Source organism: Emydura macquarii, unplaced genomic scaffold (assembly GCF_026122565.2).
Source record: "Emydura macquarii macquarii isolate MOO-44397 ecotype Brisbane River unplaced genomic scaffold, CSIRO-AGI_Emac_v2 contig_1363, whole genome shotgun sequence".
NCBI classification, from domain to species: Eukaryota; Metazoa; Chordata; order Testudines; family Chelidae; genus Emydura; species Emydura macquarii.
In genome coordinates, this window is record NW_027131500.1 from 23,161,562 (window position 1) to 23,177,954 (window position 16,393).

At 38.2% G+C, this 16,393-nt stretch overlaps 1 protein-coding gene across 7 annotated transcripts in view; it reads left to right on the top strand.

The window, feature by feature from the left end:
• Positions 1-16,393, top strand: part of NR3C2 (nuclear receptor subfamily 3 group C member 2) — a 285,508-nt gene that overhangs the window by 263,831 nt on the left and 5,284 nt on the right. For 5 of the 7 annotated variants that reach the window (XM_067551920.1, XM_067551921.1, XM_067551924.1 and 2 more), the window contains 2 exons: positions 971-1,101; positions 5,362-5,519. In XM_067551920.1, the coding sequence (XP_067408021.1) occupies positions 971-1,101; positions 5,362-5,519 (289 nt within the window). Of the gene's footprint in view, positions 1-970; positions 1,102-5,361; positions 5,520-6,218; positions 6,479-6,689; positions 6,818-16,393 lie in introns of those variants that run through there. The other 2 variants (XM_067551926.1, XM_067551922.1) reach the window with 2 other exon arrangements.

Below are 16,393 nucleotides of genomic sequence, written 5' to 3' on the forward strand. Positions count from 1 at the left end.
GAGATTAATAAAACTGGGACTTTTCAGCTTGGAAAAGAGATGATGAAGGGGGATATGATAGAGGTCTATAAAATCATGACTGGTGTGGAGAAAGTGAATAAGGATGTGTTATTTATTTCTCATAACACAAAAACTAGGGTCGCCAAATGAAATTAATAGGCAACAGGTTTAAAACAAACAAAAACGCACAGTCAACCTGTGGAACTCCTTACCAGAGGATGTGAAGGTCAAGACTATAACAGGGGTAAAAAAAGACCATGAACTGGATAATTTCCTGGAGGATGGATTTATCAATGGCTATTGCCAGGATGGGTAGGGATGCAAAACCATGCTCTGAAGTGTCCTTAGTCTCTGTTTGCCATAAGCAACGGTATGGATCACTTGATGATTACCTGTTCTGTTCATGCCCTCTGAAGCACCTGCCATTGGCCATTGTCAGAAGCCGGGATGCTGGGCTAGATGGATCATTGGTCTGACCCAGCATGGCCATTCTTAGAGTCTTAAACTTGAACCTTAAATCTGTTTTCAAATGATATTTCTCTTTATTTACCTAGTTTTCTTTCACTAATATAATATTACCCCAGCTTGCCTACAGTAAGCCCAGTTAACCAAAATTCCTGGTTCAGTGAAGTGGACTTAGGTGCCTAGATTGTGATGGACCTTAGAAGGAGTGTGCTGTGGGTCTTCCAAGGCCGGAATGCAATGATAAGGATTTGGGACGGTCAGCTAATTTTAAAGTGGCTGCATTCTCTGTTTTCCCACTCCTGGAGCACATAGGAGACGCTGCCACTCAGAAGAAGATGGAGTACATACAGTCTCTGTAGGCCAAACAAAAATGAGCTGCAGGTTTTATTGTAGAACTTTGTTGGCTGTTTTTCGCTGCACTTTGGCTTCCCTGATGCATGGCTTGCCATTCTGGATTTTATTATGCATTTGTATTCTCTCAAGCTGTTCTGTTTTTCCTTTGCAGGGAGAGGATGCGTCAATCTGCAATGTTTGAACTGTGCCAGGGGATGCACCAGATCAGCCTGCAGTTTGTTCGCTTGCAGATTAGCTTTGAAGAATATACCATAATGAAAGTTTTGCTGCTGTTAAGCACAGGTAGGATAGCTCCTATTGTTACCGAGCATATTTGTTAATTGTTAGATGGCATATTGATTTAGCACCTGTAATTCACAAAATGGTACAAGGCATTTAACTACAAGAGTAATAAAAGAGGAAGCTCTTTTTGTTCAGGATGTCATATATCCTGGTGGAAATGAAGCAGGGCCACAGCCCTATCCCTCTATGCATGAAACAACAGACCTGGCCAAGCACACTGAGGGATCATGCTGCTTCTCATGAAAAGTAGTATGCTCCCTTGCATGCTGGGGAACTGGGAGGAATTCTGTCTCACTGAGCTATACATTATCCTCAACACAAGTGGCTTAAAGGCACTATCAAGATCAGAATGTGCACATTCTTGACAAAATGAGTCTAGTGCTAGTATCGCATACATTGAGTGTGGTTTGCTATAGTACAATTAACTGAAAGTGGACTAAATGTATTCCTTTTTTCTTAAACTGGGGCTTGAGTTTCAGAGAGTTTCTTTTTATAATAAAGAATTGCATCACAGGGCATGTCTACATGCCCCTGTGGCTCAGGCTATGGAGATGTGAACTGCAGCGCGTACTGAAATGCTGCGCTGGAACTCCCCAGTTTGGACGCTGTGGGCGTGAACTTAAAAGGTTCCTAGTTTGCGTGAATGTAGCCTTGATTGAGGAGGAGTACACTAGTGCAAACTTGGGACCCTTAAGTTCATGCCCGCAGTGTCCATGTGGGGGAGTCGCAGTGGAACATTTTGGTGCACATTGCAGTTCACACCTCCACAGTCCAAACTGCGGGACAGTGTAGACGTGCCCTCAGTGTTAATGACAACAATGTTTAATAATTAATCTCTTTCAATCTACTTCTCTTCTTATAAGGGGAACAGATTTAAAGAACTACAACCCCATTACAAACGTCTGAAAACATAATAATTAAAACAGCATGAACGTTTTCTCTATTTCAGTGCTGATTCCCCTTTGTTTCTGTAAACAGAAACTTTCTTCTGTGTAATCAACCTCCTTTTTTTTTTTTGGCTGATTCATTCACTCACATCACAAAGGATTGTTTATGGCATCACATCTTTCTGTGGTGCTTTGTGATGTCACAAATACTGGACCGTGATTTCAGTTAATTAATCTGGCAGGAATTCCCCCATCCAAAGGGGAGTTCTCATGTGGCATAGAGCTGGGGGAGGCATGTCTAGGGAAAAGGAGGCAAGGCCCGAGCACCACTGCACTTCAGCTCTTCCTGGTTTCTACCTGTGAGCTATTGGCGTCTGGGAGCAAGCCTAAGGCTGCTCTAACCTGAGGCCACTTTGAGTACGTATCCACTGCAGTTGGGGGTGAGCCCCCTGGCTTGGGTAGACAGAATCGTGTGAGTGGGGCTTGAGCTAGTGCACTAAAAATAACAGTGTGGACATTGTGGCTTTGACTAGAAATTGGGGTCACAAGCGCACCCAGACTCTCAGGTGTGAGAGCCCAAGATTCAGTGTCCACTCTGCTATTTTTAGCATGATAGCAAGACCTGCTAGCACAAGTCTGTCTGCCTGCTGTGGGAGGCCCAGCTGCAGTGTCAACATACCCTTTGTCTGCTGGCCAGCTGCATATTAGAACTCCTCCCACATCCTGTGCCAAGTGGAGCTCAGTAGCACCTAACATTCTCTCTCATCCCCTCAGCAGGGACACAGCACAGTTCTCCCCCGCAGAATGTTACTTAATGCACTATGGAACATGCTCAGATACTACCTGTGATCGTGAGAGTGGTATAAGATCCTATAGAGAATAGAATAGAATAGAATAGAAGTGGATCTCCTGTTTTTGTTATTAGCAGTTGAAGGGGGGAAATCTATAGAAAAGTAATAATAGTTTAATTGCATATAGCAATGTGGCAGTAGTTGTTTCAGCAAGAAAGATATTTTACCTTATTCTTAGACTATTAACAAATGGGTTTGAAGAGTTCATTGCAAGAACCTGTTGGGTAAAATAAATTACTTGATTCAGTCTGAAATGGACAATGATGTCACAACTTTAAAAGAGAAGAAGAAAGTAGGATAAAAAGAAAATGCAGATAACGATAATATTCTCTGTGATCAGCAATTATTCCAGTTTCTAATAACCTCACCTTGATACTATATTGTGATGGAAAATACCAGGCTTGTTTTTATTTCAGGTTTTGTATTGAATCATATCATGTGTAGGGTACTATTTGCTTTGAAATCTTTATGATGACCACATCAAGGAAGTTTCACTCCATTTTCATGTGGAAGAAACCACACATTACATCTCAATTGTTTTCTTGCATTTCCCCAGTCTATGAATCTTGGAAGATTGCCAGTATTCCTTCTGCATTTAATAAGTAAAATCAGAAACACTAGGCAGCCCTGCAAAATTTGGTGTTTTGTTTGAGTTCCTTTTATTTGTGGTCTTATTTCTTCCTTTTATAATCTGGCTGGGGTGATGGTGTAATAATTTTCAAATACAACAGTAAAATAAAGAAATAATATTTGACAGAAATAGAAGGGTGGCTTTAACTCACATATAATACCATCAGAAATCCATGAGTCTTGATCAAAAGATATATTATCATACTTTTAATTGAATGGATTTGTAAATATTGAAGAGATAGTTAATCCTTACATTTTATGTAAGTGCCATACCATGTTGTAATTGTTTTATTTTTTACTGACGGAGATTTGTATCTCTGTCAAAGAAAGGTGCTTCGTGTTTATTCATTTGGTATGGACTTTGCTCAGAAATCTATTTAAAACAATGGTTGCTTTGTGTTAACTGTCTTTGAATGTTGTGTGCCTTCAAGTTTAAAGTTGCACTAGAAAATGTGTAAAGAAATCTATTTACTGTTGGTTTGCAGAGTGACACATGACTTTTAGCTTGTCTAAACCAGAGGTTCTCATACTGTGGTCCCCAGGCCATTCAGTGGACACGTGATTGGAGAACTCTTCCTTATCTCCCACTGCTAAATTGCTTTAATACGAAGATAAAAAACTGTTAAATTCATTTCTAACTCTATTCCATGTATGTAATTTTGGTAGTAGTTACATGGACATTCTGTGATCACAGTGGCTGATCACAAGGTGGACCATGGGATTAAGAATAGGAAGGAAGGTGTCTACAGGACAATCTCTATTGAGATGCCATCCACACACTGAAAAAAACCTGTTTTAGGTAATTCTCTAGCATAGTTAACCATTAGAAAATAAATTAACTTCTTGCACCTGAAGTATTTAATTTTCTTTTTGCAGACCTGAGTTAACAGATCCAAGATTTTACATTTGTTTCATGGCTCAACAATATCTAAATAACTTAGTGAATATTGAAATATAATGACATTGCTCAGAGTTATCAGTAATCTTTTCAAGGGCAGGTCCAGGACTCAGTTATGATCGATCCTACAAATATTTACCACTGTGTATAGTATCTACTACAGTGAATAATCTGGTTAAAGTTTCTAAATAGATAATAGTATGCTCATTACCATGACTAGTCCCACTGAAGTCAGTCAGACTGCTCACAGAAATAAGTACTAGCCTCAGTAGCATTTCAGAATTGGGCCCTTCAGTAGTAGTACCGATGAGTAGTACAGATGAGAATTTTAACAGGGTGTCAGGAAGAAAGCTTGCATTGAGACTGCAGATGTATTATCTGATCAAATCTTTAAGCAGGATGTCAGCTTAGAAAAAATACTCTTTCTCCGCATTAGGAAGATGGCTGTCTTTAAGATGTCACACACATGCTCAATAATGTCCTAACCTTCAGACATTGTTTGATTGCACAAGAAATGTGTTATTTCTTGTAGCTTTTCCACACCTGGCAGATACAATTTAAGTACAGTATGAAAGCAATTGCAAGTATGTACCGTACATTGCCCCTCCACCCAAGTATAGTTATCAGTCAAGTGGTGGTATGTAGTGTCCTCAATTTTAGAGAGAGATTCCTGTGCCCTCTGCTGTCATTTTGTGCTTCGGTCAAATGAAAAATCATTTCAGTGGGTGGATAGTATGTGCTGTATTTTCAAGATGCTATCCTGCCCCACTTAACCCTTCCACATGCACAAATCTGGAAAGGACTCTTGTATCATATGAAAATGTTTATGATGCTCCTTATGTCATCCATGTCAGTAAAAATATGGAACTCACACAACACAAAGACACTTCTATAATCCTTCAGCCATTATTAACTAACTTTACTTTATAATGTAGATGATATAAGAATATTCAATACAATGAATATTAATATAAAGATGTCATTTTACTGGCAGTTCCCAAGGATGGCCTCAAAAGCCAAGCTGCATTTGAAGAAATGAGGGCAAATTACATCAAAGAATTAAGGAAGATGGTAACTAAATGTCCAAGTAACTCTGGACAAAGCTGGCAACGATTCTACCAACTGACTAAGCTTCTGGACTCCATGCACGATGTAAGTATAACTCATCAAGGAGCTTATAGCATGCAGATTAGTATCTTTAAGAAGGATTAAAGGAAAAAAATCTCCCCTTAAGGTAAACTAGGAATTTTTCTTTATACTAACTAACAGGGAAGCAATAGGTAATCAGTTTTTAAAGCGTCTGTTAGATGTTTCTGGAAAAATTTAGGGGGAAATTGCACATAAAATTAGAAAATAAAAACCTTTAAGGACCAGGTTCTGATACTCTTGTTCCTGTGAATAGTACCTCACTCTACAAATAGTCCTATTGAACTCAACAGAGCTATTAGTGGAGTAAGGTGTTACACAACATGAGTAAAAGTACTGAAATCTGGCCCTAAACCAACAGATGAATGGTGTAACAATTCTTTTTCAGAGAGCAAGGTTAGTGAAATATGCTGTATGTTGTTAAAATCTAAGGAGCACCCATGAATCACTTCACAACACAAGCTATTGGATTAGCGTTTCACACTTTTTTATAATTTAAGAACTGGTAGGTTAATAAAATGTTTATTTCAGTGCTGAACAAATATGTAACCCATTACAACTGTTAATCTCATAACTCAGTCTTTCTAAAATGTTGTTAATAATTTAGGGCCAACGTGGTTCCCTTGAAGTTTTGCTGAGCTTTGCAAATCCAGTATTAATTGAATTATTATTAAATTATTTCTGTCCCTCCATTTTGTTTCAAAGGTTTTTTGTGTTTGTAGAGGCTTATCTTTTCGTGCCACCAGTTACAAGAGGCATACCGTACTGTCAAACAGCCTCTCAGTGAAAACTGTTTAAACTGCAAAGCAAAAGAAAGCAAATTCCCTCACTCCGTCCTAATTTTGCTGTGAGCTGCATGTAGAACTTTGGGCCCTAATTGTAGAAGCTGCATATAAATGTCTCTCTCTCTCTTTGTACTTGTCTTAGTTTTCATTTTTATGGATATAGTACAGTACAGTGCACTTCAGGTCAAATCTGTAAGAGAGCCTGAGGTCTGTTTACAGAATGTACATATGGAATTATTTTTCAAATATTGTTCTGTTGTGCATTAAGTCATTGAAAATCTCTGTGGGAGGAAAAGGATATTATTTAGTACTGCAGTAATAGCTCATTCTTTAGAGATCAGTTTTCATTTATATTGTGCCAATGAAGTATGTTTTACTGTTTGGTTTAAAGGAATGGGTTGGGTGATGAAAGAGAGTCGTTTGCAAGATTTTCACATAAGAATCTCAACAAGCAGTTGATTCACTCCTCCCATGATCCTACTTTTGTAATATTTTTCAAACATTGAATTGAAATTGTCTTCTGAAACATAAAGTTTGTCTTTTATTTGGTAATTTTTTGTATTTTGTTAATAAGGAGAATTGTATAGCTACAAGGTAATGGCTGACAGAATCCAACGCTTATTTATAAAACAACAATATTCTATAGTAATCACCCAAAACACTACATTAACGTTGTAACCTATAGTGTTTTGATCCATTACTTCAGAATATTTTGGTATTTATTCAGTTTTTAGCAATGGTCAGAACTGATGAAGCCATTTTTATTATATTACATTTTATTTTAGTATAAGCAAGTTAATAAAGGAATTTTTAAAGAAAGTCCTGCTGTCAGCATTCTCTGTAAAACAGCAGGATGTCTGCACAACATTGCTTTCTTTCGTGATATTTTTTGTGACTTATCAGACAAACTTGTTTATTTTTCTCTTTACAATTTACTTGTAACTTTTATTGACTTAGATTATTCCCAAGGATGTGTGTTAATCCAAAAGAAGACTAATATCAATATCAAAATTGGCCAAGTGATAAATTAATTTAGACAAAGCACATCAGAATAATTTAACAGCTTTAATAATGTTGACAAGAGATGAGAATTGTTCTTTTTCCCTCGGCTCTGTAGACTGGAATTTCTCAGCTCTTACCATGTAAATGCAGATGCAATTTTTCTGCTAAATTCCGCAGTACAGGTCAATACTTTTCAACTGTCACCAGTATATTTTTAACTTCCATTCCATGTAATTTTAAAGGATCAGAATATACTTGGTCCTGTGAGTGGTCTGACCACAGCTGAAATCCCATGTTTGCATCTCTGCAGCAAGACAGTAGTGGCATTTGTAGTACAGGCCTGAAGGGAGCTCTCTAGAATTCATGCTTATTCAATCGTGCTGCTGCCTCCAGGTTTTCATTAGAGCAAGGCAGCATATCATCATTTATGAAGTTTAGGGCCACACAATAATGGATTTTTTTTGCATCTTAAAACTTGCTTTTATTAACCTTGTTTTTAAATATTCCTTTTTAAGGACTATGTAAAATAAGAGATTTGAATACTAAATGATACTGTATTTGGCTTAAATAATATGAATAACCCATGAGATGGTTTTACACTGCTCAGTGCTTTCAGCCTTTCATCCACATGATGAGCATACGTGCAGACAAAAAAGTGCCGAGATGAGGAAAAAAAAAATTCTCAGGAAGAGCAGGTAGGCAGTTAAGTATTTGAAAATATCAGCAACTTTAAGTAATGACTCAAAACCTCCAAGCACTGAAAACAAAACTGAAGAAGCAAAAGAACAAAGCCATTCCTGAATGGCTGTGGTGAATATATATGCATCAGATGGCTGAATATATATAAAAACATACACACACTTCCTAACCAAATAGGTAAGCATTTCATTCTCATGCCTATGAATGACCAAGGGTATTTCAGAGAGGAGAGAGACACACACAGTAGTTGTTCGTAGGTGAACCATAATGTGTGATCAGATGAATAGCATGCAGGAACATAAAAACAGTTTCATGATGCATGCTATCAAAACATTAATTTAGATCTTCAACATCTCTTGAAGCAAGTTTACTTTGGGGGCAAGAGTTGCATCTTGACAATCTTTGCTTTATATAAGGAGTTTAATGTATATTTCAGCATTTCTCAAAAGTTGAATTCAGTTTGTCTGACTGATATTTAAACAGACTTTTAGTTTTGAGGACTTTTGTTTCAATTCAGTGTCATTAAATCCTAATACGAACCAAACCTAACCTTTAAGTATTGCACTGCTGTTTGCTTGTTGATATTTTCAGCCTGATAAAAATAAACTCTTTAAGGACCATGCTGCTCAATAATTAATTTGTATGGTTTCTGAAGGGAATATTTTACAAATGAAGTGGATCTTCCCATAGGTTGAGGCTGTGAGAATGCAGATTTTACTTCTCTGAAAAAAGCTGGTATTGGTGGTACAATACAGTACATCACAGGTCCACAGGAGAATTACTTTACATGAAAACACTGAGGCTTTGTGTTTGTCCCTGATATTGCAACTAATACTAGGGAGAAATTATTCACTCTGTGCTGTTACCCAACCATTGCCTTAAATTATTTGAATTTGTTAATTTTCTAGCTACGTTGTTTATGAAATCATAGTTTCCATAGAAGTAGTCTGAATCATAATGATACTATAAGTAAACTTTGACAGGAGTAATGGAGTGACTGTAAAATTTCATGCCATAGACAGAGATTGAGAGAGATTTCTAAATCAAAACACTGACTCATCTTTCCAGTGTAGGGGAAGGGCTCAACATGGTAATAGCACCTTTGCAACCGGTGGCGGTTTTTGTTACTCCTGGATGTACAAGGTTGTGGTGAAAATCATAAGGCTGAAATCTGGGTGACTTTTCACTACAGAAATACCACACATGCTTGAGGTCCACTATAACTGTTGTCTTTGGTGATGGAAAGATGTTCATGTCTCTGAATTTGAAGAGTAATATAGGTGAAAGAGTCTGTTTCATAGAAACAACAGAAATGACAGGAATTGAAGTTGCTTAATAGGGGATTAATCATTAGAATTGCGCAGATCTTAAACAGAGAGTGCAAAGACTAGTTATTGAGGAAGTAATTGTTACATAAAGATGTAGGAATCTTAATAAGGTGGTATTAAAAGCCTACTTCAGTCTTTAAAAAGTTTAAATGGAGTGTTTTTTTTATGAAACACATTGTCTGTTCATGAATTAGGTAGAAATGACAAGTAGTCATTAATGATTGATGTGGTAAAGTGAGAATCTCTGTCCAGGTATATTATCAGAATCACTGTTAAAAGCCAGCAGAGTTGGTTCATTATGTGGATAGCAGCTTTCATGTCTTACTGTGGTTTAGATGACATTGAAGTAAATATTATGAATTCTGTCTTTGTAATAAAATACACTATGTAGAATAATACACCACCTGGATTTTATTTTATTTATTTATTTATGGATGCTTATGGAATGAGGTTTGTTACATACTCCAGAATAGAATTAAATAAAATGTGGCATTGTGTCAATGTGAGCTAAACAACTTAATAGAATTTGTAGACGTGATCTATTGTTTTTTCTCTGGCAAAAGTATGGCTAATAAGAATTCTGAAGGAAGTGGAAATTATTTATTTTATATACTCTCAACTAAGCAATCAAAAGCTTATCCTCCAAGTAAAGCCTTAGTAATTTAAGTTTTTTAACAATTAATGGTTGTAAAAATAAATAGTTTCTGTCCAAGATCTCACTGTTTTCTGATTGTGAAATCAGTGGTGCCTTCATTCACACTGCTTAATTAGAGTGTTGCCTTTCACACAGCTCTAGTAGAGGTGGTATCAGTACTTCCATTATAAACTCCTGCTTTCAAGGGGTAAAAACCAGGGGGAGAGGAATGGGATAAAATGTAATCACAAATTCCCAGCACAGTGTGATGGTATTAGCTTGCATTCCCTTAGTTTAATCTAAAGCTACATAAACCCACTAACTCTCAGGCTTTGTCTACACTGACGGTGGCAAACCACCGTCAGATCGATTTTTCCGGTTCGAGTGAGCGGCAGTGAAGACACACCTCAATTGATCTTGAAGTAAGTCTAATAAAACCACCTCCAAAAAAGTGTAGTGCTGCATCAACGGGTATGCATTTCCTGTCCGCGCAGCATAGTAGAGATGGTGTGCAAAACGGACGTTACAAAATCAACGGGAGTTACGCGGGCTACTCTACGTAGCTTGCGTAACTCCCGTTGACTGCCACTGAATTTGCCGGTCAGTGTAGATCAGGCCTTAGTGGCTGAAATTTAAATGATGTGGTGTAAGTTACGGGAAGGGGCTAGTTTAACATAAACCTTCCAACTCCTTGATGTGTAAGTTCCTGCAAAAGAGACTGCCTTTCATTCAGGGTAGAGTGAATCTGAGTGTAAGGGTATTTATCTTCAAGATATTACAAACAAAAAGAACATTAATTAGGGTGCAAAGTCAAGCATGCAAAAGTTAGGAAATGCCAGATTTATTGTTGCCTATGAACCCTTAACTCTACTTCCTTGTGCGTCCAACCTGCACACTTGTAGGCAGGGATGCTGTGGAAATAATAGGAGGTGATTATGTAATTAGCAACACCATTAGGTATATACCCAAAGGGGCAGAATTAAGGTAGCACAAGCCACCATAAATCTGGCATTTCGTAACTTTTGGCTGCATTCTGGCCATTGGGTTCTATCTATCTTACATTAGACTCATTCTGGAATTCTTACTTATATCATGAATTGGCCTTATTTAGGTAAGTTAGTAAATTATTCTCACACAATCTGTTGTATAAAGCAGAATTCTAAGTTTTAACATGAAATGCACAGGCATAAAAACAGTTTAATAATGTTGAGCCTGTTTAACAAACCAACAATACTAGGAAATCAGAGCTGAGAAGCTCATGCCATCTGCCTTGTAGTGTGAATGATGAATGTTTAACATTTTTATTACCTGTATTTTTCTAGGTGTTCTATAATTTTACTTTAACAACAATGTGTTTCGTCTATAAATAGAGTATATGGCACCAATGGAATGTTAAAATCAATGTTCCCTTTTAAAAAGGGAAACAAGGAGAACCTGAGGAATTATAGACCAGCCAAGTAGTTATCTGTGGTTTGCTGTCAAATTGGGAGGGCATATCTAGTGGGGTCCCACGGGTGAGTCCTAGTTCGGTACTAGTCAATATTTTCATTAATGACTTGATAATGGAGTACAGAGTGTGCTTATAAAGTTTGCAGATGACACCAGGCTGGGAGGTGTCCAATTCTGGGCACCACGATTTAGGAAAGATATGGTCAAATTGGAAAGAGTCCAAAGGAGAGCAACAAAAATGATAAAAGGTTTAAAAAACCTGACCTCTGAGGAAATGTTTAAAAAAACTGAACGTGTTTAGTCTTGAGAAAAGATGACTGAGGGAGACCTAATACCAGTCTTCCAATATGTTAAGGGCTGTTATAAAGAGAATGGTGATCAATTTTTCTCCCGGTCTGCTGAAGGTAGGACAAGAAGTAATGGGTTTAATCTATAGCAAAGGAGATTTAGATTAGATATTTGGAAAAACATTTTAACTATAAACATAGTTAAACTCTGGCATAGGTTTCTAAGGGAGGTCGCGGAGTCCCCAACATTAGAAGTTTTTAAAAACAAGTTGGGCAAACAACTGTTGGGAATTACCTAGGTTTACTTGGTCTTGCCACAGTGCAGGGGCCTGGACTCGATGATTTCTCAAAGTCCCTTCCAGCCCTACATTTCAATTACTCCATGATTAATGTAAGATAAGTGGAGGACACACTGAGAGGCAGTAAAATGTAAATAAAGGGGTGGGAGAGAATGAAGAAGGTTGAATAAAAATTAATGGAGGAAGAGAAAATGAAAATCAGAAAAATGAAAGACTGTGAAAGAGGAGAAAATTAAGTAACAAGCTCTAGTGGTATTAGCTCCATTTTACTGATCAGTGATCTGAGCCACAAACAGTAATGCCAAACATTGCCACCATGTTGGGATGCCCAATTTGGGACACCTTGGACCTGATTTTTTTCAGTGTTTAGCATTACATAGCACTTCAGATATTCAAGTGCAGCTTCCATTGACTTCAGTTGCAGCTGTGAGCCCTCAGCACTTCTGCAAATTGGGCCCCTGAGTCTAAAGTTGGGCATCCAGAAAATCCAGAACACACAATTATTGACCACCTGTGAAAAGTTTGGTTTAAATGACTTATCTAGCATCACAGAGGAATGCTGTGGCAGAGGCAAGGATAGAATTCATTTAACCAGGTCAGCCTTAACTAAGAGATCATTTCTTTCCCTGTAACCCCCTGCCTCATTCACTACACACCTTCTACATCAAATGAATGAGGGATCTTACAGGCCTCCTTTAATACACAGCCTCGTTTAATCCCCAGAGCAGCTTTATCCTTTGCATTGAATGAAACCGAGGTCCTCTGAAAAGTTTGGTTTAAGTGAGTGCGTTACACAGGAACTCTGTGGCATAGGTGTGTGCTGTACTGAGCACAGACTCTTCTTCCCATTTCCCCTGAGCTTAACCACTTCCGTCTAATCCCCTCAAACCTGTCCCTGTCCTGTAACTTTCCTACCTCTGCCTCCTTGTCAAAGTCCAGTTCTCCTTGCTTACCCTGTCCCAGTCGCCACTCTTCAGGCTTCTCAGCCCAATCCCAGTCTCCATGCACAGCTAGCCCTGGTATAAACCCGACTCCCAGTCTCTCCTCCTCTAACTAAAATGTTCAAAGTTGTGAAATGGAGAAACATTTGCTATATTTTTAAATTACAGGTAAAATCTTGTTGAGATTTGTTTGTAAGTGAAAATGCCAGCATTAGCAGTAAGATGGATGCACATTCACACTTTTCTACAGAATTATTGAATTTTTAAGTATAAAGAATGGGATTACACAGAGCAGAGTTAAGCACTTTGTAGAATCATATGCTAGGGTTGGAAAAGTTCCTTAAAGTCACCCATGCCAACTCCCAGCCTTGAGCAGGATCAGCATCTGTGATATTCTCACAAAGATTTCCACTAACCTATTTTTCATATCTGTATTGGTGGACCTGAACAACTTTATGAGACCATTCATCCTAGGGATTGTGTGCCCTCATTTATTATTAAAGGTACAATGTACTATAGTTTTGGGCCCAGATTAAATTATAAACATATACAAAACTCTGTGTTTAAGGTTGGTCTACAGAAATATACCTAACACAAAACCTTAAAAAGAAATGAAATGAATCAGTGTATCTCCTCAACTCCTTCCCCTGGATATACAAACTTGACAACTAGTAGTACAACCACTACACATAATAGCAAATGCTCCACAACCATATACCTCTAATAGGAATGCCAGCCTTCTATCACCCCTTGCCCCCGACCATCACTAGCACAAAAAGACCAAAGATATCATTTATGCTCAGATATATGAAACCATACCTGTTCAGATTTGAATGAGGGGGTGCTGAAAGGCACCATCACTATAGGGGTAGAGTTAAGGTTATATGTTCAGATCTGTGTGTGGTGGTGAAGTAGACAGGATTTGTATGATGTGTAGTCCTAGTTGCCTTCACTTTTTATTTCCTTGTTTTCTTAGGTTTTCTGTACACTGTTTGTAGTTACATAGTTTTCCTGCAACAAAGATAATCTATCGTGTTACCTGTGTGTACCTGACAGGTATATATATTGTATGTATAGCAGGATGATGTAACTTGATCTCTCTGTTTAATGAACCTGTGACCCATCCGTGCCTAGGGTAGCCACCTCAGAATGCCACGGTCAGGGCAGGCTGTAAAAGGAGAGCAGATTCTCCCAGCACTGGTGGGTGACACTGAAGTCAGACTTCCCAACCAGCCACAAACAGCGCTTCTGATTCCCCACACTGGTTATCAAGAAGCCAGAATAAAAATATACACAGCCCCTTTACTGCATTTCAGTCTCTGGCTCCCAATCAGCCACTAGGTCCAGTAAAGAGACTAGTTATTTAAAACTCTATGCTCTTTACCAAAAAGGTTTCTCCTGACCTCAAAGGGTCAGCCACAGTACCAGATCAATATAAGTTTGGATCTTACCCAAAATACCACGCTGCCAGCCAATCCTTTAGTAACTAAAACTAAAGGTTTATTATAAAAAGAAACAAACTATAAGAGAAGTGTTAAATAATTAAAGCAATCAGGCACATACAATTGATTTGAAAGTCCATATATATCAGGTTTCTAATAGAATTGTGGAGTTTGCAGGCTTGTATAGTCCCTCTGGTGTACATCCAGTACCTGGATGGGTCTCAGTCCTTTGTTTCACAGCTTCAGGTGAGTTGATCCAGACGTAGGCTGAAGACTGGTGACTGACGACAAAATGGATGTGGTGCAGCTGCCTTTTTTGGTCTTCGCCATGCTGCTTGTGGAAATTTACAGGAATGAGATGGAGTCCATGGTCACATGAGTGACTGGTGATTCATCAGATATATCCTTGGCTTCTCCCCCTGGCCCATTGTACCTGTGAGTTTCCTTAATAGGCCATTAAGCAGGCGCTTGTGTTCAGCCATCCTGTCTGGGGTGTCACCCAGATACAAACATATCCATAACTTCCATTACACATATACCTTACACATGTACACATTACAGCCTTTCTAACGGTACCTGACATGGCATATCTCACATGAATTACCATGATTTTGACATATTGATGTTAAACTTAATAAATGCCTCCCCCCAATCCAGCCAGCGTGACAGAACCCACCAGATTTCCAGTTGTTAGCTCATTGCTCATCAGCTGTTTTTTTTTACCATCTATATGTAGCATACATAACACAGGCCCACTTTCCCTATTATGCATTGCAAAGTACTACTTGGTTTTAAAGTGATCCTATAACTTATTAACTTGTGTTGGTAAAGTTGCCCTTTGTTTGCAGAGTTACTTACATATATGCTAGGACAATTGTGAAAATATTGAAAACAGAATTAGAGAATGTTCATTCTTCTATATACAGTAACATGCTGATACATTTCAAATGGCAACTCTTTCATTAGATGTTCTTTGTTCAGCAATCGTCTAATTATCCCTTTATCTTTGCTCCCTACTTTCTTCTCTTCCATTGTGTCATTTTGCCTTGTGTGTTTCACATATACAATAGACTTTATTCACAAGGAGGAGGAGCTGTGATCCAGAGTGAGGCTTGTAACACAGGGAAGCCTAAACACAAGTAGAAATTAAATAAATCCAACCCAGGAAAGATCAGGGTAAAAACTGATACCCACTTACAAGAAAAAGCATAGTATCCTGAAAATGTACCTGGTGAGAAGCACTTCTCACATGATACATACAGTGTGGATTGTATTTAAAATTCAGTATTTCTAAGCCTCCTGCTGGTAGACATCATTTTGCTGAAAAGGGACTGAGCAGCTAATAGCTACTCAAATTAGTTAGTTTGTATCAGCTTTCCAAAAAGAACTGTGAACACTGCATACTGTGCTTAACTCATCATGCACATTTTACCATTGTATTCAGGTTCTTACACTGTGTTTATCTGTGTGGTATTTGAATGTTCTGCATTAACATAGGGAGGGGCCCCTCTATGTGAAAGGGAAGGTTCAGGTATCTCCATGACACTTACCCTCCATCCCTGGACCCTCCAGAGACTGCTCCACACAGTCCATTAAGGGATAGGTCATGTGAAAAAGGAAATGCTAGTGTTCTTCCTCTCCCAGCCCCACAGAATTTACCTAAAAAAGTAACAGTTCCAGATTGTATTATTTTTTTCTCTCACTCACTCACGCACACTCTTTCTCTCTCTCTCTGATTTAGTTGTATTTTACACCCCATTGGCATAAATGATTAAACAAGAGAAAGTGAGATTCAGACCCATTGATCTAATAGCTGTCAAATGGGCTAAAATCAATCCACTGTGAAGAGGTGAAATGTACTGAAGGAGTCAGGGCTCTGCACATTACATGCACAACCTTAAGTCTTCCCATTTGTGTGTATGAATGCAATAGAGCCTTTAATTACATGATCACATACTCGATCACATACTCACTCACATTATACAATATAATGCACATTTTTCCTACACACTTG